General features: G+C 50.3%; 1 protein-coding gene across 1 annotated transcript; it reads left to right on the top strand.

The window, feature by feature from the left end:
* The first annotated feature begins 20,418 nt into the window (after positions 1-20,418).
* On the top strand, positions 20,419-20,880 carry CCDC182 (coiled-coil domain containing 182). The gene has a single exon (XM_047080504.1). It carries the CDS (start codon positions 20,419-20,421, stop codon positions 20,878-20,880), a length of 462 nt encoding a protein of 153 aa, XP_046936460.1.
* Positions 20,881-21,125: the final 245 nt, after the last annotated feature.

A 21,125-nucleotide genomic window follows, 5' to 3' on the forward strand; every position in this document is an offset into this window, starting at 1 on the left:
CAGGCAGGGATCTGTACCCAGGCTCCCTGACGCCAAAGCCCAACCCGGTGGCCGGTTCCTAAATGCGGTTACATTTTGCATCACTGTCTCAAGCTTGCTGTCCAAGCTCTGGCTTGGAATGAACAAATAAAGGCTGGTGCAGTGGGTGGTGGCCTAGACATAGGAAAAGCAGCAAATGCAGTCCTTCTCTGGCAACCCGGACCTCGCAGGGTGGGGGCCTGCGATTTAAGGAAGAGGCCCTTCGCTGGTGTCTGGAAGCTGGGTGGGCTGGCCAGGCCAGGCCAGGCCTTCTTCAGGGCTCAGGCAGCTTCAACCCGCCCTGGGTTGTTTCTCTGCTCAGCCCCTGGGTTCTCTCCGTCCGGTGGTGGGGCTGCAACTCTTTGTGGCTTATTTGCATCAGTTTCTAAAGCTGCAGCCACACCCCTTGGCCACCCGGCCTGCGGCTGGCGGCAGTTTGGGGATGCACCTTCCACACATCCAGTCACGGATTTCCTTTCAGGGCCCCCCCCCCAAGCCACCCCAACACACGTGCACTGGGATTGCAGTCGGGCCCTTGGAGGAAACGGAGCTGACCCGAATTCTAGAGCTGCCCTGTCCGAGGTGGTAGCCTCCAGCCACTTAGCTACGGGGCACTTGCAGTGTGCCTAGTCCTGGGTGAGATGCGCTGTTAGGGGTGTTACGCAGCGGACTTTTCAAGACTCTGTATGAAAAATAAGACTATAAAATATCACAATAGTGAAAAAAGATTTTTTTAATTTAATTTTTAAAATCGAGATATCACTGACATAAAACATGGTATTAGTTGTAGGTGTACAACCTAACGATTCGATATTCGTATATATCGTGAAATGATGGCCACAATAAGTTCATTTAATGTCCGTCACCACACAGAGTTACAATTTTTTTTTTTCTGGTGATGAGAACTTTTAAGATCCACTCTCTTAGGGGAGCGCCTGGGTGGCTCAGTCAGTTAAGCGTCCAGCTCTTGGTTTTGGCTCCGGTCATGATCTCACGGTTTATGGGTTTGAGCCCCACATCGGGCTCTGTGTTGGCAGTGTGGAGCCTGCTTGGGATTCTGTCTCTCCCTCTCTCTCTGCCCCTCCCCTGCGCGTGTGGGCGCTCTTTCTCTCTCTCAAAATAAATAAGATTTTAAAAAAGATTAAAACTTCCATTAAAAAAAACTACTTTCTTAGCAACTTTTAAATATACCATAGAGTATTGTTAACTAGAGTCACCATATATAGATAATATGTCGAAATAATATTTTAGATATATTGAGCTGAATAAAATATATTATTAGAACTAATTTCACCTGTCTCATTTCCCTTTTTTTTTTTTTTTACTGATTTATTTTAAGATAGAGCACAAGTAGGGAAGGGGCAGAGAGAGAGAGGGAGAAAGAATCCCAAGTAGGCTCTGAGCTGTCAGCACAGAACCTGATGTGGGGATTGAACTCACGAGCCATGAGATCATGAGCTGAGTCAAAGTCTGACACTTAACTGACTGAGCCACCCAGGCACCCCTCATTTCTCTTTTTAAATTATTTTTTTTAAAGTTTGTTTTTGAGAGAGAGACAGAGACAGAGAGAGAGAGAGAGAGCACGTGCGCGCACAAGTGGGGAAGGGGCAGAGAGAGAGGGAGACACAGAATCCAAAGCAAGCTCCAGGTTCTGAGCTGTCAGCACAGAGCCCTACTCGGGGCTTTGAACCAACGATCCATGAGATTATGACCTGAGCCGAAGTCAGACATAACTGACTGAGCCACCCAGGCGCCCCTTTTTAAGTGATTTTAAATTACATATGTGGTTCTCATTGTACTTCTCTTGCACAGCCCTGGTCTAGAGACTCAGAATCATCTTCTTCCTGGGCTACCCACTTGCTGTGCCTCTCTAGAAGAGCAATTGCCTTTTCTGGGGTCAGTTTCCTCTGCACTGACAACATGGAGCCCGCTTGGGATTCTCTCTCCCTCTCTCTGCCCCTCCCCCACTCATGCTAGCTTGCTCTCTCTCTCTCAAAATAAATAAAAAACATTAAAAAAGCCTTTTAAAAACATTGACATTTGTCAAATGTATATTTAAAATTTTTAATTGTGTGATGCACAGGTATTTGCATTATAAAATTAAACATAAAACGTTAATGGAGCGCCTGGGTGGCTTGGTCAGTTAAGTGTCTGACTTTGGTTCAGGTTATGATCTCACGGTTCGTGGGTTCGAGCCCCGCATCGGGCTCTGTGCTGACAGCTCAGAGCCTGGAGCCTGCTTTGGATTCTGTGTCTCCTTCTCTCTCTCTGCACCTCCCTAGCTCATGCTCACACTCCGTCTCTGTCAAAAATAAGTAAACTTAAAATAAACAAACATAAAACATTAAAGAGGTCCTTCACAACCTTTCCCCCACTGTTCTTTTTGCCTAAACCCTCCAAAGGTAACCACTGTCGTGCATTTATGTACATATATTTGCTCGCGCACCCATATAGAGGTATTTAGGGTTTTTTTTTTTTTTAAACATACATGCTATCATGCTGTCTGTATTGTTTTTGGACCAGTTATTATCTTTCCTCTTAATGATATGTCTTCAAAGTCTTTCCACATTAGTAGGTGTAGATTGCCCTCGTTATTGTTTTAATAAGTGCAGAGTAGTCCATTGTGTGGATATACCACCGGTGTCCCTAATGATGGATATATTTAAGATCGTTCCTCTTTTTTTAGGATTGTGACCGGGTTGCCGTGAACACCCTGTGCCTGCTGCCTTGCCAGCATCCATCATACAGCCGTAGGGTGGATTTGTGGGCTTGCCGGGTCACAGGGTGTGGACACACTGTTTTTGAAAAAGGCTTTACTCCTCCTCCGTCCATGTGGGCGTATCTGTTTCCTTGTATCTTCACTAGAACTGTGCACCTTCCAACTTTATCATTTCATCTCACCCACGGGTTCTTGCTAATAGCCACTAACCCTCCTGCCCCGTTTTCCTGCCTCAGAATCCTTAAAATGTCACACCTTAAATTTCCTGTTATGCAGCCATGGTGACCATGCCACGGTCCTACAATGGGAGCTGCTCCCTGGAGAAGTTGTCCTCTACAATGAAATCTGGAGACATCACCTACGTCCATTGTTTAATATTTATCGGGAGCCTGCGGTGTGCTGGGTCCACACAGCAACCAAGACTTTTGGAAAGAAAACATGCCGTGATTTGAAAGGCAGAGATTACTTAATAAAAATCGACAGCTCCTTCAGAGGCCACAGAGGTGCCACTGTTTCCCTGGGCGCCTGCATGTTCCGGGTGAAGCAGGTGGGGGTGTGTCCCCCTCTGAGAAGACACATTAATACGGCATCTGGTCTCCTACAGGACGTCTGCACAGTATGACAGAGCTCATCACTTTCCCGTCTATGAGCAATTAAATTGCACCAGGAAGCCCTGTATCTTTATATCATCCCCTAATGACTTAGGGGGGTGGTGTGGATACAAAGAGCCCACACCGTGGTTAATTGGCAAAGTTATCACCTTTCTTCAGGGGCCAAATGTCCGGTGCATTTCCCATCCGTCTCCCCTTGCCAAGGACCAGAAAACAACTGGCTTTGTCCCCGGCGTGCACCTCTGGAATTAAATGTCATCTGCAAAGCCTATAATTGCTCCAAGAGACAGTGGCTTCTTTTTGTCTTTCTCAGACTCGCTACCTTTAACGCTGCCCAATCCCACTCCTGCTCCCCCGCCCCGCAGACTTTTGTTTCCTGAGCCCCATCCCGGGGCCTGTCAGATTACATTTTTTATTGCATCGAGACAAAAAGCCATCTGGAGCTCCTGGTCTCCACTGTCAGTGGGCTGCCGTTCCCAGGGTCTCCTGCCAGGCCCCCCGATGAAGAGGCACCCCCCACCGGCCCTCTCTCTTTATTTTTCACCCCCTGCCTCCACCCCTCCTCAGCTCCTGTGCCTTTGTCCCTCTGCCCCCCTCACCCTATCACTGGGAGACGGCTACCTTGTCTTGGCAGAACAATGCGGGCTGTCAGCTTGTATTAAGCATGTGGGGGGCGGTGATGGGGGAAGCGCCACAGTTTCAGGAGGCTGAACACTTACAGATTCTTCACTTGGTTCCATGAGCCCGGAGTTTCTCTCCTGGTCACTAATATATTTATTTTAGGCCACAGCTGGTCCTCTTTTCCTTTCTTCTTGGCCCCAAACCTGAGCAGCATGTAAGGGAAGAGCCTTTGCAAGGACACGGAAGGGCAGGAGAAGGAAAGGACACGGCACAGAAGCAAATGGGAAGTGAACTTGGCTCTTCTTGGCTCTAACAGCCCAGCAGGGGGCAGATCTGGGCAGGCCTGTGGTGGCGGGATAGGAAGAGAGGCCACCACCCCTTCCTCCGATGGGGCAGGGCAGGGCACTGGGAATTACGCCTGCGCTTCAGGGTGGGTATACCTGTGGGCAGTGCAGGGTTCAGACCGAGGCGCAGGTGACCTCTAACATCCCAATGTGCGGAGGCCTCTGCTTAGAGGGGTGTCTGTGCCAGGAAGAAGGTAGGTTTTGCCCTAAGATGGGACCCAGTGCAGGCATGGCTCCTGACGCACCTGTCAGGGCACTGAAGGTATCCCATGTATCTAGGGAAGCCGTGTAGCCACAGGTGAGGGTTGGGTGCCATGCTTTCACATCTGGGGCTCGCCTCGGGGGAGCCTTGGGCAAGAGGCTTAACTTCTCGATGTTCTCAGCCATGATGGTCATCGTTACTACCTTCTGAGACTGCTGTGGGATTGAAGAAGACGCTGATGTGATGCGTTAAGCGTTGCGCTTAGCTCATAGTAAATGTTAGACACACGCTGGCTGTCCTGATTATCTCTCGTTCTGGCTGCAGACTCGAGGCCCATCCTATCTCGGTTCCTACGTGGCAGTGGAATCATTCATCTTCGTACTCCTTGGGTAGACAGTCGCTCGTGGGGGCCCTTCCCCAGAGCAGGAAGCACCCGGCTGCAGGTGACATCCCCTCTGGAATGCCCTAAGGGCCAGCACCTCCCCCTAGGCCGGGTGCTTACGAGGCTCCTCATGCTCCTTCAGCTCTGCAGATTGCTCCCGGCCGGTGGAAGGTTGTAGAAAGGTCAACGCATCAGAAATAGCCTGCCCAACCCGAAACTCAACCAGGTCTCGAGCTTCAGATTCCAGATCAGCTCTGAGGAGGGTGTAAACTCTTATTTAAACCAGTCAACAAATGGCTTTTAGATCAGAAGCCTAAACAGAAGCATAAAGCATGAATGTGTCCATTGTTCCCTCCTCTCCTTTGACATTAACCTGAATTTGGCTCCGGGCTGACTCATCCCAGCACTTAACAAGGGTCTCCGAACGAGAGTCACGAGTCACACAAGTGAACGCCTGTCCACGGATAACACCCGCCTTGTCTTCCTGTGAGCCGAGGTTTCTAGCTCTCAAGGGAATGCAGGGTGATGGAAGGGAGCTCACAGCTCCCGAGTGCATACATTTTCTGTTGGAGTCTCACAAAGTCCTACGAAGTAGGTTTTATTTCCTTCGTTTCACACACGAGTGACTGGAGACTCACAGAGTTTAAGAAACTAGCTCACGGCCTTACGCCAAGTGAGAAGCCAAGATCTGATCTATCCAGTGTCGACTCCATACCAGACCCCCCACCCCCACCAGAAATCTTTATGTAATCACCTAATAAAGACAGACAGATACCTGTTAAGTGTTGTTGACCATTAACATGTGCATGTGGTCAGTTGTCACAAACGATGGACCGACTAGGACACAAGACCACAAAACTACAGCGTCTCTCCCTGAACACCAAAATTACTTTGAGGCTCAGCCTCCCCCTAATGATCACAAACCGCCCTGGAGAACAATCTTTTTTAAAAATGAAGCTGGTCACATACTTGCAGTGGACAAATGCGACCCCGAGTTGTCTCACAAATCTTTCCGTAACGAGCACTGGAGTGGAGACATCATGCGGTGTCGACTGGGCTGACGTTGATGAAATATTTGGGAGCCTGAAGGCTTGCATGGCTTTGCTTTAAACCCATTTATAGTAGAGACTTTCTTATTTCCAATGAGGTCACAGTAGAAAAACAAAATGGTTGGCACAGGCCAATGGACATGGTCAAAAAATGAACCGTGTCTGTAGGAATGCATAGGTTTTCGAATGAGCCCATTGCAGAAAATAAACTCTTTTCCATCTGTGTGCCACTGTTGTTTTCTAAGATTAGACAGTCGCACTAGAATGGTTTCTAAGTTTCCTTCCAGATGCAACATCCTATGATGTTGTGTCTCAATATCAGGCACCACTGATATTGAGGGTGAAATAAATTGTGATTACATGTTATAACAACAATAACGATTTAGTGAGCACTTCTCATGTGGCAGGCTCTGTTCTGTGCCACTTTTAACCTTCACAACAATCTCCTGAGGCAGATATTATCATCATTTATTTGTTTTGATATTATTTATTTTTAAATTTATTTATTTAGTTACGATATTATTTATTTTTAAGTTTATGTATTTATTTTGAGAGAGACAAATAGAGCTGTGGCGGGGGAGGGGGGGGAGGATCAGAGAGAGAGAGAGAGAGAGAGAGAGAGAGAGGAAGAATCCCAAGCAGAGCCTTACATGGGGCTCGAACCCACAAAACCATGAGATCATGACCTGAGCTGAAATCAAGAGTTGGGTGCTTAACTGATTGAGTCACCCAGGAGCCCCCATTCCCATTTTTAAAATGAGGAAACGGAGGGGTACCTGGCTGGCTCAGTCAGTAGAGCTTGTGATTCTTGATCTCAGGGTTGTGAGTTCAAGCCCCATGTTGGGGGTAGAGTTTACTTTAAACAAACAAAAAAGGAACTTTAAAAAGTAAATAAATAAAACGATGAAACTGAGGACCAGAGAAATTGAGTTACTTGCCAGAGGTCACACAGCTAGTGAGCGGCAGAACCAGGATTTGAACTGGGCAGTTTGGCTCCCGAGCTCCAGCTTTGTGCTGCGGTCAAGGGGCTAATATCCCCACACGGTGCTTGTAGCTTTCCCTGGCCTCCTGCCCCAGACCTCTACAGCACCCACACAGAGAATCACTCAAAGCTAATTTGTCAGGTAAAAAAAAAAAAAAAAGTTTTAATGTTTATTTACATCTGAGAGAGAGAGAGAGAGAGAGAGAGAGAGAGAGAGACAAAGTGCAAGTGGGGGAGGGGCAAAGAGGGAGACACAGAATCTGAAGCAGCTCCAGGTTCTGAGCTGTCAGCACAAAGTCCGAAGCCGGACTCAAACCCATGAACAGGGAGATCATGATCTGAGCTGAAGTCAGACCCTTAACCAACTGAGCTACCCAGGTGCCCCCTGTCAGGTAGAAAAATTAAAAGAAGGCGATATAAAAGGTACAACAGTCGCTTGAAACTTGTCTAACTCAGTCCCTTCTCTTATTTTAAGGCAAAGTTGTGGGATCTAGGCTCTCCTCTTAATTCTATCACTTTTATTGCACTTAGATGACTGTACCCACGAACTGGTCCCTTACATGTTCACGTACTCAGGTCTGGAGCAGAGAGCACTGGTCTGGGAGTCTGAAGAACCAGGATCTCGAACGGGCTCTGCTTCTGACCAGCTGTGTTACTTCCTCAGCTTCCAGCCTCTCTGGGCCCCACAGTCCTTATTTGTACCAAGGCAGGTAGATTAGATCAGTTTCACAAATCCCAGGTGTGGGGGCCAAAGTGTACCCCCCGACAGGTTTTGCTTAGTATGCACAGTGATTTTCTTTTTGTTTCGGTAAATCGCCAACACTTAAAATAGGGAGTGTTCCCATCAAAACCTGGGTCTCCCAAATCTCATGAAAACCTGGAAGATCTGATGGAATTGAACTCCCCTTCCCACAGCATGACCGTGAGTATAGGACCAGGCCTCACACCCTCTGGGCAGGCCTGGGTGCCCCGGGTTAACCTTGGATTCACACGAAGCCCACCTCCCTGTTCATCTTGCGGTTGGCCCCTCCAGGCGTCCCGCTTTGTAGACCCTGGGTTCCATGTCACCGAGGCGATTCCCATCTAACCGATTTAGGTGTTACACGTGCTCACCTGATCTCAGCGCTTCGAAAGAGCTGGAAAGTGCCCCCTTCCTGCATGACCCCATACAGCGGCCACTAGGGTGGGCTCGGAGGTTACCGGGGGACTGAGACTGTCACTGCACTGGGAGAGATGGGGGGCTGTGTGCTCTGTGTTGCCGTGTCCTGAGTGTTGCATATTGTCTCATTGCTGCTGTTGTAGCCGGTAGGCATAAAGTCAGGAGAAAACATGCAGGACGTTCTTTCTCGTTCTTTTTTCAGCACCAGGTCTCACCTTGACCCCGCTCTGGAAGAGGCAGTGGATAGACTCCAGGGCGGATCTCCACAATCCCTTCTGGACACATCTGCCCGTTTGTTTTTTCACAAAGCCCCTGCTTTTCAGAGATTAATTGTTGTCAAATGCAACTTACTTTCTAATCCTTTCAGGCCCCATTTAAAACCTTCTGCTTTATTTTACCTTTTTTGATAAAGTCGCTGAGGGTTTTTTTTTTCTTCTTTATGGGTTTGCCAATGATTGTCCAGTTTGACAAATTGGATTCTTAAAGCTGATTCTTTGAAGAAAAGGAGGCAGTGTGACAAGACAAGAAACAGCTCATCCTCCAATCAGGAGGATAAATAAAAAAATAAAAGCAACCTCATTCTCTGGCTTCCCTGTGACTCAAAGGGTGTCTCAGTTGTCACTGATAATCTAATCTTCCTATGATAGGTGAGGAACAGGACAATGGCGACCCAGCCAGGCTGTGGGTGTGATAGGCCTCTGATTAATAGGACTGTCCAATGAGCCCCCAGCCCCCGGGAAGATGATTAATGATATTTGATGTGAACTCTGACCTTCCCCGGCAAGAACAGAGGGAGAAAAGGCTGCTGTTCAGACAGGATGTGAGTCCTGCAGAAGGTGATTGATTCCTGAAGGCTTTGTTACTCTGAGGGTGTGTGGGGGGCCCTCTCAGCCCATTCCTGGGCTCCAGCAAGCACTCTAGCCTAGCGGGGTTTTGTAGTTAGCACCTCTCCGAGGGAGCAGCCTTTTAAATTGTGCCCAGAACACTGTGTCTCAGAAGCAACTCCCTCTAAAGGCTTGGCCAACCTCTGCTGAGCTGTCTTCCCCAACCTGTGAGATCATTCTGACCCCGCCCCAACCCGCGTGCCATGAATCACATCAAGGGGGCTTTAAAAGCCAGGCCTGGAAGGCTTCTTCAGGGTTTTCTACTCTGTTCCCTGGATGGGCAGTGGGTGGCTTAGAGCTACCAGGCTTTTGGCAAAGAAGTGTTTCTGTAGCTGGTGGGGAGGGGAGCAGCTGAGATGCCCCGGGATAGCAAGCAGACGGAAAGGGGGCGCTGTAGGAGGGGGGGGGTTCTACTTCCTGTCAGTTGACACAGGGTGTGGGAGGAGACAGCCTGCTTGACACGGAGGGCTTGGCTGCAAAGACAGGCTCAGATCTGGCGTTTGAGAGTCTTCTTTGCTTAGCTCTGCAGGCTCACATTCTAAATTGTCTCCCCTTAGCAGGAGGGCCCTGAGATAGCCTGAAATGCTCCTTTCAGGGAGGTCATCGGCCTTTTCTGGCTTTCCCGCTTATGCCGACTGTCACGTCCTTAGTAGCAGCCATGTCATTGTCCTACTGAGACGGGCCATTGGGCATCCAGGTCTCGGTTGTAATAATGACCAATTACAGCCAGTTGGTCAAAGACTGTTAATCGTGAGACCAGCTGAGGACGGGTCAGGCCAGTGGCCACTGTGAGATGGATGCATGTCTGCTTGTGGGTGTGAACGGGACCCGAACACCAATAGAGCCCCACTCTTCCCGGGAAGTGTCCTTAGTTGTTGGTAGCCTGAAAACGGGGGTTGGCTGGGGGCTGGGGGAGCCCAACACAAGAACAATGGGGGTGGGAGCCAGAGACACCAGGACCCATGACCAGAGACCAGCCAGGCGAGACTTGGCACATCCCTCACTTTCTGACCACACATTTCAGGACCACTGGATGCCTTCCACGTGCTGGATATGGTTCTTATTTTTATTTTTTAATTTCTTTTTAAGTTTATTTACTGGGAGAGAGAGAGTGAGAGAGCGAGCAGGGGAGGGGCAGAGACAGAGGGAGAGAGAGAATCCCAAGCAGGCTCCACACTGTCAACACAGAGTCTGACAGGGGGCTCTATCCCATGAGCCGTGACATCGTGACCGGAGCCGAGATCAGGAGTCAGACACTTAACCGACGGAGCCACCCAGGCCCCCCTGGTTTTGGTTTTTGGAACCTCAGCTGATGACTGCCGTTCTCGCCATCCCAGGGGGGCTGATGGCTGATGACACAGGTCAGTGTCGGCAGCGTGGCCAGCCCGGCCCCTCCCGTGGAAGCGGTGCAAGTGTTTACATATTTTATGGCATTTCAGCCTTATTTGGTAAATATGAGCAGAAGCTGGACAAAAGGAAGCTACTGCTGTAGGACTCACACTTAACCCAACCGGGACGAAGATGAGCCTTGGGTAACATTGCTGGGCCGGTGGCTGTTCGACCTCAAGGGATAGTGCCTGAGAGGGCCCTGGGCCTGGCCCACGGCAAGCACCAGATTAGTGGTAGGGATTATGATTTTTTTGATTCTTAGTAAATTGTCATTAATGACGTAATGCTTACAGGAGAATCATTCGACAGGGTACTCGGTCACGAAGAAGAATAACAAAATTCAGGAGCACACGTGAAATGCTGAGAAAAAAGCATTGTAACGAGGAAGTGCAATTAGGGATTTTCTCATTTCTTTTTTCACTGAGAATGGATTCCCCTCACAATGTGAAGTCTATTGATCAGTTTCCTGTTGGGCTCTCGCTGGGGTTTGAGTAACTCATGATGTGGAGAAGTGGGGGACGCCCTGGTATATAAAAGGCCGGCTGAAGCAGGCCTCCCTGGGGAAGGAGGAGACTGTAGAACTGCTGGGCCACCCTTCCTCCTCGCCTCCTGGGCCACCGCTGTGCAATGTCACGACTGATGAGTGGGCGTTCATGATGGGTGGACACGCTCAGCTGGGATCGCGGGGTCAGGGACACTGACGTCCACTCTCCCTCAGGAAGCTGGGCCTGCTGCGTTCACTCCCGCCCTGGCCGGCTCTGACCACAAAGACCTCCCTCCCGCTCCTACCACCACATGGCTAATAACATAGGTCAGTAAATCTGAACCAAACCATTCAACTGGTGCAAGATTTTGGAGAAGGGACTAGGGAGGGAGGGGAAAAACCACAGAAGGCTCTTGAGAAGACACATCGCTTTATTTTACAAATAAGGAAGCAGGTGGGACCTGGGTTAAGTTTAAAAGCCTTGGCCAGAAGTTTTGGGGGGGGTCTAGTATTAGTTGTAGAGTCTCAGGTATTGATTAGCTCAATGATTTTTAAACTAGCAATTGTCAGAATCTTCTGGAGGCCTTGTTAAAAACACAGACTTCTGGGCCCCACCTCCCAGAGTGTCTGATTCTGAATGTCTGGGTTGGGCCTGAGAATTTGCATTGCCAGCAAGCTCCCAGGTGCTGATAGAAAGACCACGCTTTGAGAACCACTGGATTAACTAGATTGATGGAGAGCATCAGAATGATTTGGGGGCTCTTGTTAAAAACATTCATTTCGAGGCCCTCTGTAACAGTCATGATGTGTTTGGCTGCAATGAACACAATGCCAGATGACCGTTGTTTGAGCAAGACATTTAATCACATATCAACTAGATTGGAGGTAGACAATTTCAGGTTTGGTGTTTTATGTCATAAGAAATAGGGGGTCTCTCTTATCTACTTGCTCATCCTTAGGTTTGTTGTCTCCTGACTGCAAAATAGCTGCCACAGTTCCAACCATCGTGTTCTCATACAACTTCATCCAAGGAAGAAAAAGGGGCAGGACCCCCCCCCGCCACTCTCCGCGTCTCACTCTTTTACATCAGATGTCATACTTTTCCATAAGTCTTCTCTTTACAACTCATTGGTATGAAGTGGACCAGAAGCAGTAGCAAAGGGGGATGGAATTATTGAATGAGTCCTGGTTCACCACCTGGGGCTGAGTGATGGCTCACCTTCCCCGAGTATATGACTGCCTATCAAAATAAAATTCTGTGGGGGCATCTGGGTGGCTCAGTCGGTTAAGCGTCCGACTTCAGCTCAGGTCATGATCTCACAGTTTGTGGGTTTGAGCCCTGCAGCAGGCCTTCTGCTGTCAGTGCAGAGCCTGCTTCAGATCCTCTGTCCCTCCTCCCTCTGCCCCTCCCCCGCTCTTGTGCACTCTCTGTCTCTCTCTCGATAATTAAATTAAATTAAATTAAGAAATTAAATTAAAAATAAATAAAATTCTGTGGCCCAAGGAACAAAGGAATGTTATTGGGCAGAGACTAACAGGGTCTGCCCCAGCTAGCATGATTTGTCTCAGATTTACTGGGACCATCCTGGTTTTATTATTATTATTATTTTAATTTATTTTTTAAGCTTTTTGAGTGTTTTTGAATGTTTTTTTTGAATTTTTATTTTATTTTATTTTATTTTATTGAGAGAGAGAGACAGAGACAGAGACAGAGCAAGAGTGGAGGAGCAACAGAGAGAGGGGGAGACACAGAATCCGAAGCAGGCTCTAGGCTATGCACCATCAGCACAGAGCCCAACACAGGGCTCGAACCCACAAACCTCGAGATCGTGACCTGAGCCGAAGTTGGATGCTCAACTGACTGAGCCACCCAGGTGCCCTCCATCCTGGTTTTAAAATGGAAAGTCTCACAACCCAGGAACGCCCCCCCCCCCCCCCCGCCCTGGCTCAGGGCAAATCAAATGGGTTGGTCATCTTAATTCTAGTCTCCCAAGACCTCCTGAATTAGAATTTCTTAAGGGTAAAATCCAGACCCAAAAAATGGCTTTTAGCGCTTTCCCCCAAAGACTATAATGTATGCCAAAGTTTGAGAATCACTGGGCTTAAGTTTCTAAGTCAAAACAGAGGACTCATGGTTGACCTATTCCCTGCCAACCTCAGAACTGGAGGAAGTCCCAGTTGCAGGAATGTGGGTAAAACTTGGGGCTGGGGGCTCTCACAGGATCAAACTGAACCTGAACCCTAGAGGGGCCTGGGATCTTCAAACTCCATCCTCAGCCGGTTCCTTGTCCCTAGGAGAAGGAGCAGTCTAACTTAGAGTCCCCTGCTCTGGGTGGTCTTGAGCCCTGAAGTCCCTCTGTCAGGCCCTTTGTCACCAAGCCTGTAAAGTGTGCTGAATATGTGAATGAATGAATGAATGAATGAGGAGGCTGCCCTGTTTTTTTTTTTTGTTTTGTTTAGAGAGAGAGAGATTGAGGATGCAAGCAGGAGAGAGGAGGGCCAGAGGGAGAGAGAGAGAAAGAATCCCAAACAGGTTCCATGTTCAGCTCGAAGCCTGACGTGGGGCTTCATCCCACAACCGTGAGATCATGACCTGAGCCAAAATCAAGAGTCGGGTGCTCAACCAGGCGAGCCGCCCAGGTGCCACAAGGAGGCTGCACTCTTGACCTAAAGACAAACTCTGGCCCGAACCAACCCTTGTGGCAGCCAAGTGCCCAGAGCCAGAAATACCCCTGCCTCATCTGTGAGCTGGCAGGACCCTGGGTGGGGTGGGAGTGGGGTCCAACTCTTCCCCAGGACACAGAATGACTGCACCCTGTCTCTGTGGCCCAGGCTTCCATGGGAATCGGTGTGGCCCCCCCTCACCCCCCCGCATGGTATGCTGGGTAACTTTCCGATGGTTTGAGATCATTACTCATCATTAGGAGTCCTGGTGTCTGGAGTTTTCCAGGTGATCAAAGCTTCTCTGTCTGGAGCAGCCAGGCAGTCCTGGTGTCTGTCACCAGTAATCCCCTGGCCTCGCCAGGCAGACAGTTAAGTAACCCAGGAAGGAGGGGATTTGGTTTTTAAGCTCATATAATTCAGCTTGGCATCCCAGCATGCAGGCAGTGACCGTAGCCCCTCATTGAGGACGTCAGGCCTGGCTAGAGGGGTGTGGGCTGCAGGGAGCCTCAGCTCGGCTTCGTGCAGGGTTATTTTAGAGCCCCTGGGCCCCTCCCGCCCTGCTCTCCTCAGGAGGGCTGCAGGTGGGAAGGAGAATCTGCTGACACAACACCGTACCTCCATCACCCCTCCTGGGCATCTGTTGACCCTCCCCACAGACTCCCCTCCAGGCCCCATCCCTGCCCCTTGCTTCCCCAGAACAGGAGCTCCCAGAGGGCCCTTTTTTGCTTGCTAGTCTCCCTGTCTGGGGTCAGGGTCCAATTTGCCTCCCCCAAGCCCTCAACATTCCCCACGATCTGTGTCATTGCACAGGAAACGTATTGCAATATTTGTGCAGGTTCTGACGTTTCAGTAATAATTGCAAATGCCTTCAGTGATGGGGGAAAGGAAGGATGCTTAACACAATGGTGTTTGCTAATTTTAAGAAAAGATTGGAATGAAAAATTTTGGCCTATTTTTTTCCGATTTGATCTTTATGCAAAAGAGCTTGCTCATGCCTAAATCGCACAGCCCATGACTCCTGTCGACATAGAAGGCCATCTGAGTGAAGAGTAAACCCAAGGAGCTTATTAGTCTAGGAAATAGAAATGGCTTTGCTAAATAGTTTATATAAATGTCCAGGTACTGGCTTCATGAAGGGTCGTTTAAGGAAATTCATGTTGAGGGCGGGATAGGATATTTCAACTGGGGTGATATCAGGCCCTTCCTGGCACGCTCTCAGGGCCACCGTGCTGGCCTGCCGACTCTGCGGGACTCTCTTTCTCGAGGATGCTCTGCCCCAGCTGAGTTCTGTGCCCGGTGGAGCGGTGGATGGTGCGAGGCAGACGTTACCACGCCCCAGCATGCTTTGGGAGCCCTCTTGGCGCAGGCCGAGGCCTCTGGGGCTGGAGAAGGGCCAGCTCCGCCAGGGTGCTGGGGGGCGCCTGCATTTCTCCTGTCCAAGGACCACTCCTGCGTCTTTAGATCCACTCCCACCAAGATGTTTTACATATTTTAATTAAAGTGCCGCCCTGGGCTGGCAGGACCTCTGATAGATGGCTCCGATCCGAGTTGCAGGGCGGCACTGGTGTGAAACATGGCATCCCACCATACGCTGCTGCTCTAGAGAGTGCTTTTGGCTCCCACCCCTGGAGGCGGGTCCGCTTGGGTTCCAGGAGGGGAAGGGAGCTCGGCAGGCGGTGGGCAGGTGGTAGGCGCCTGCAGGGGTGGCCGAGGCGGGGCTCAGGGATGGGAGAAGAGTTCAGGTAGGAAATGCCATGGGCAGTCTCTGAGGGCCAGCTGGCTGGTGGGCTGTGGGTGAGTCCGCTCTTGCAGACACACAGCCCCGTGGACACTCCTTATCAGTGTCAAATTATGACAAATGGCGATGGGTAACAGTTGCTGGGTGGCAGCTGCCACGTCTCAGAGGGAAGCAGGTATTTTTAGCACACTGCGCCTTGGGGCTCTGGCTCCAGGTTAATTAATCATGGCGAACAGCCCTGAGTTTGGTTCTTGATCCTGGTCCCTGCCCCCATCCCAGCTTTGTCCCCATTCCTCAGACTGGAATACCAGCTCCCGGGTTGGAAGGCGCACACAGTCCACCCTCGATAGCCCTCACGCTGCATGGGGATACACTGGGGATACCACCCTATATGTCCCCACAGTGGGGGCCTTCCTTTCTCCTCCTCATTGCGCCCACTCACCTGGGCCTTTTAAGTTCCTCCAGCCCGTTCCTGCCTCAACGGCTTTCCACCCGTGCTTCCATTTTGACCATCCCTGGCAGGCATTCTCCCCGTCCTGTCTCACCCCACGAGCCCTCCCTCACAAAAGCCCTCCCTGAGCGCCCCCGCCCCAGGCCTTCTGTCACTTTGGCCCGTTTTACTTCCTTCGGAGCACTTAGCACCAGCCCAAATCACCTTATTTATTGATTGCTTCACTTTATCGTCTGTCTCCTTCCATTGAAATGCCAGTGGCTTGAGAACAGGGGTCTTCTCTATCTTATTTGTTGGCTTAGTGTACGTAGGACAGGTACTCAGCGAATGTCCCCGAATACGCGCCCAGGTGGCTGGATGAGTGGAAGGCTGGCCAGGTGGATGGCCACAGGGAAGAGCCTCTATGGGATTTTATGATCCACTGTGTTAAGATTATTATTCTCGGTAGGAGCGCATCTGGGGAGACACTGGCTGTGTAGCCCACATCCTCACCCAGGCCAGCAGCCACCAAGGGAGGCATAGGCCCAGGGGATTCTGGGAAAAGAATATTCTAGATAGGACCAACCGCTGTTCTCTCTGCTATAGAAATGTCCAACCACATGCTCTTTGGTATTTGTGAGAGATTGCTCAAAATCTGTTTTCTTTTTTTCATATTTTTTTTTCTTGGGGTGGGGACAGATAGACCAGTTTTCAGGAACTCCTAGAAGACTGTTTCTCCATTTTGCCTGAAAGCTGACATGAGTAGTTCATTTGGGGGAATTATGCGTGGTCCTTTCTCTGTTTTCTCTTCAGAAGTTGTATGTAAAAAACTTTTTTCTATACATTTTTTTTAATGTTTATTTTTGAGAGAGAGCGAGAGAGAAAGAGAGCGAGCAGGGAAGGGGCAGAGAGAGAGGGAGAGGGACACAGAAACCAAAGCAGGCCCCAAGCTCTGAGCCATCAGCACAGAGCCTGACGCAGAGCTTGAACTCACAAACCGTGAGATCATGACCTGAGTTGAAGTCGGAGTCTTAACCGACTGAGCCACCCAGGTGCCCCTCACTGTTTTCTCTTCAAATATAAGCATTCTCTGTGGAAGCCACAGTCGGTCACCTATCTTCCCCATCCCACTGGGGAACAGAACCCCAATGTAGTCCTGGTATTGGGACACCCGTGCTTCAGGGAGGCCAGGCTCAGCCCCCACCCAGCAGGGGACCCGTGATTAGTCTGAGCCATCTGCAAGCACTCCACCCCCAGCCAATGCTTGGGTTAGAAACAGGGCTGTGAATGTGACCCTAGCTGATGACTAATGGGGATGTGAGGAGCGTCAGAGGGTTCCCTCACTTTGAAGGGCGTACATGAAGGAGTGCACCTGTGTCGTGTCCCTTTTCCCAGTCTTCAAAAGGATCCAGGCTTAGGGGCATCTGGGTGGTTCGGTCGGCTGAACGGCCAACTCTCGACTGTGGCTCAGGTCACAACCTCACAGTTTGTGAATTCGAGCCCCACATCGGGCTCTGCGCTAACAGTGAAGACCCTGCTCTGGATTCTCTCTCTCCCTGTCTCTTCTCTGCTTATGTGCATGCACGCTCATTCTCAAAAGAAATAAATAAACATGAAAAAAAGAGAGAAGCGAGTTTATTTCACACGCAGAGGCAGAGGCATGAGGTGAGGACACACGGCGGAGGCTGGGGAAGGCTGATGGTCCATAAGATTTCCACTCTCAAGAGGCGGGCAGGGCCCAGCAGGAATGTGCTCTGACCCAGTGGTGCCCAACCCTGGACCTCTTGAAACACGCCCACTCCTGAGCCCCTACGCATTTGGGTTGTCTTATTCTCAGGGGATGGGTCTCTGTGGGGCTGATACCCCACCTGCCTGTCCTCCATTATTCTGAGACTTGGGAGCCTATGAACTGCAACAGACCAGGGGCAGGGAAACCCTCCTGACAGTGGTCAAGAAATGCCTTCCAGGAGATGCTAGAAGCCCTTGCCCTTGACATCTTGAAGGGAGCAGGTAGATTTGCCTTCTTCCTTTCATCTGACTGGAAGGAAACTCGTGAGGAAGGCACAGGCCTGGACGATAGACCTTCGGGGAGGAGAACATTCAGAGCGTGTGCACATCGACTCGTCCCTGCTGAGGATGCTCCGAAGGTTCAGGAGGCCACCAAGCCTGGGGTCTTCATTTGTCCTCAACCTCTGCTGAGGCTCATGTGAAGCAGTCCTCCCTGGTCGGTGCTGAGAAGCAATGAACTGAAAGCTCATTATAAAGCACCAGGGAAATCGAGAAATTGCCATTTCTTCTTAACTTTTGCTACTTTTCGTTCTTAGTTCTGGTTAGGGCTTCCACCATTCCCTGTGGGAGACAAAGATAAAGAGGCAGAGAATCAAAATCAGAGAGAGAGAGAGAGAGAGAGGCACAAACAGGAAAAAAAAAAAACAACCAAACCACTAAAAAAATAACAAAAACAAGAAGACACACGTTGTTCCTTTTTTCTGATTACAAAAATTTTCATTGAGAACCTACTATGTGCCCGACCTGTGCACACATGCCTAATGAATACACCACAAGAGAGCAAGCAGCCTGTTTTTATCTCCCCAGCCCCCAGCTGGATTTTAGGTAGGGGAATAAAAGCATGCTGTTCCTGCGCAGGCCAGTAGGTGCCGCCATGTCAGAGGGAAAGCTAGGGGAGTCGTGGGATTCCAAGGCCACCTCTGAACATAAATCCCATTTCATCTAGTTTTCTGAGTGCCATTATGTGCAGGGCACCAGGCGGGACATTTGAGGGTGTGTAGGATGAGAAATGCACGCTCCCGGTCCTCAGGGAATTCAGGGTGCCATTGGAGGCTGGAAGGACAAAGTCCTAGGTCACAAAAAAAAAGGGAGAAGGTGGTAAATGCCTCAGGACTGGCTTAAAGGAAAGGGCTGTGTGCCTCTGAGAACCAGAGACTGCAGAGGAGCACTTACACTATCCCAGAGGGAACAGGCTCAGAGAAGGGAGGCAGGTGATTGCCCTGTGGTCACCCAGCAGTTTCAGACACTGATCTCCTGACTGCTAACAATACGGTGCTCTTTTCACCAAATATTCTGTCTCAATAATTGTAGCTGCTGCCCTATCTTGAGGTCCAAAATTCTACCCTAGTGTAGCCATAAACCTCCCTGCAAAATGCCCTCTCTGGCACCTACGTCTTGGGGATGGCAGCCACCCCCAACATGGGTCCTGTGGTGCTCATGAGAGCTGACGGTGTGCACCTCTACCCAGAGAGATCGTGTTGGTAGCTGGAAAGCAGCCATCGTGGGAGTAGTCACACCATTGGCAACAGTTGTAAATCAGAGCCTCCCCTCCACTACCCCTCTGCCCAGGGAGCTGCACACTACTGAAGTGTATCCCTACTTTGTAGATAAGAAAAATGAGGTTCAGGGAAGTGAGGTCATCTGCCAAAGAGACACAGCTTATAGGTGGTGGCCCGCCAGAGGTCTGGCGGGTTCTAGGGTGCTCAGAGATGATAACGTCAAGAGGACCCAGAGCCACTTGGATGCGGAAGGGTCTAGTCTGATCCCTGGTTTCTTGTGTGGGTGCTACCCCACGGTGGTGTCATTAACTTGATGGCAACATCAAGCTTTGGACAGATTGGATCTGAGGCACGCTGTTGGAGACATGTTCTGACTTGGAGGCCAGGAGAGAAGTCTGGGAAAGACATCAAGATACACAGGATGGAGTCTGTTCTTGACCAAACTGGCACACGCTAGTTAGGAGCATTTTCCCTTCTTATAGGATTCAGGTAAGACGTGTGAGATTCACCCTTCTGTATGAGTTTTCTCATCTGTGTCAACGTTTCAGGCATGATCCGGCAGCGCAGGGAGTGGGGCCCCCGGACTCTTCTCACACTTGTTCCCTGGTAAGCACTCAATAAGCACTTGTCAAATAAATGAATGAGTGACCCGATTTCACCCTGCACATAACTGAATCAGCACTGCCGTGGACCACACATCAAAACCTCTTAAGTACATGCCTCACAACTTTCAAGATTATCTAGAATTCTGGCATCGTTATAGCAGTATGGATTTGGGATCAGAAATTACTTTTTCTTTCTTTCTTTCTTTTTATTTATTTATTTATTTATTTATAGCATTTTAGAGGTAGAAGTGGGCATATTTCTTACAACATCTTTCTGGAATTTACTGTGCCATTGAGACCTGGAAGGACAAGGTGCTAGGTCAGAAAAAGAGGGTGAAGGTAGTGAGTGCCTCAGGAGAGGTTTAAAGGCAGGGCTGTGCAGATCTGAGAACCTTGGCGATGTCAGAGAAGCCGGTTTCCCTGCGAGGTACTGAAGTCCAGAGACCGATGTGTGGGAGGGAGAGAACCCATACCTGGCAGCCCCCGGGGCCTGGCCTGGCCTGCCTTGCTCTGGCCTGTTTACTGCCCTGCTCTGGGCCTTGGTTTGTCCCTCAGGTACACGGAGAGATCGAGCTCAGGTTTTGGAAGGGTGATTGAAGACTTGATGAAAATCCATGTAACAGGAAGACAATTTGGGTAGATGAGCAGACAAAGCCCTGGATAACCAACCAAGGAAGCTACAATATGCAAATGAATGGATTGTGGCTCTCCTCCTGGTTGGCTGGAGGGGCCCCGATGTCACAATGCATGGGGTTTCTCCACTCCAAATGATTGTGTCTCTAGCCCCCCAAGTTCCCTGACCAGACGGGTCTCTTAGCTCCCTCTCTTTGTCCCCACGGGAAGAGAGACCATGGAACCACCCTATCGGGCTGGGTCCATCCTCGTGAAGGTGAACACTTTACAAGGGAAGAAGATGGTGGAGAGCGGCCTCCAGTCCGGAGACTTTTCCCTCCCTCAGTCGTGGCCTTCCTGCTTCCCGCCGCCAGCGGACCTGGAGATCCTGCAGCAGAAGGTGGCCGGGGTGCAGCAGGAGCTGGCGGACTTCAAGAAGGAGGCGCTGCAGGCCATCTGTGACCTGGAGGTCGCCTTCTGCGAGCTGAACGGGGCGCTGGCGCAGCAGGAGGAGCAGGCGGCCCGCGTGAAGCAGCGGCTCAGGGAGGAGGAGGACCGCGGCGTCGTGCGGAATAAGGTCCTCACCTTCCTGCTGCCCCGCGAGAAGCAGCTCCGGGAGCACTGCAGGCGGCTGGAGCGCATGCTGCTGGGCTCCAACCGCGACGCGCTGGCCAGTCCCAGGAAGATCCAGGCAAACTGAGGCCTCCTTGGGGCCGAGCGGCCAAGTGGAAGATTTTTCTTTCTTTCTTTTTTTTTTAATGGAGGGGCCAACCTAAGTCCCTCTCCATTTGCTACCCTTTCCCCATTCCCACTGCTTTCCTTCCACCTCAATAACACCTTGCTGAGAGGCGAAAAGACCCCAGTATGTTCTTTAGGTGAAGCTCCCGTTCGCCCAGCATCACAGGAGGCACCCAATCCTCAGTCTTTCAGACACCTGTAACTTGC

Source organism: Lynx rufus, unplaced genomic scaffold (genome assembly GCF_022079265.1).
Source record: "Lynx rufus isolate CCGP_SWC_20201006 ecotype Redwood Valley unplaced genomic scaffold, mLynRuf1.p SCAF_18, whole genome shotgun sequence".
Taxonomy (NCBI): Eukaryota; Metazoa; Chordata; class Mammalia; order Carnivora; family Felidae; genus Lynx; species Lynx rufus.

Bases quoted from the DNA above. Each gene is read 5' to 3' on its own strand.
- CCDC182 (XM_047080504.1), top strand. From the start codon at position 20,419: ATGGAACCACCCTATCGGGCTGGGTCCATCCTCGTGAAGGTGAACACT.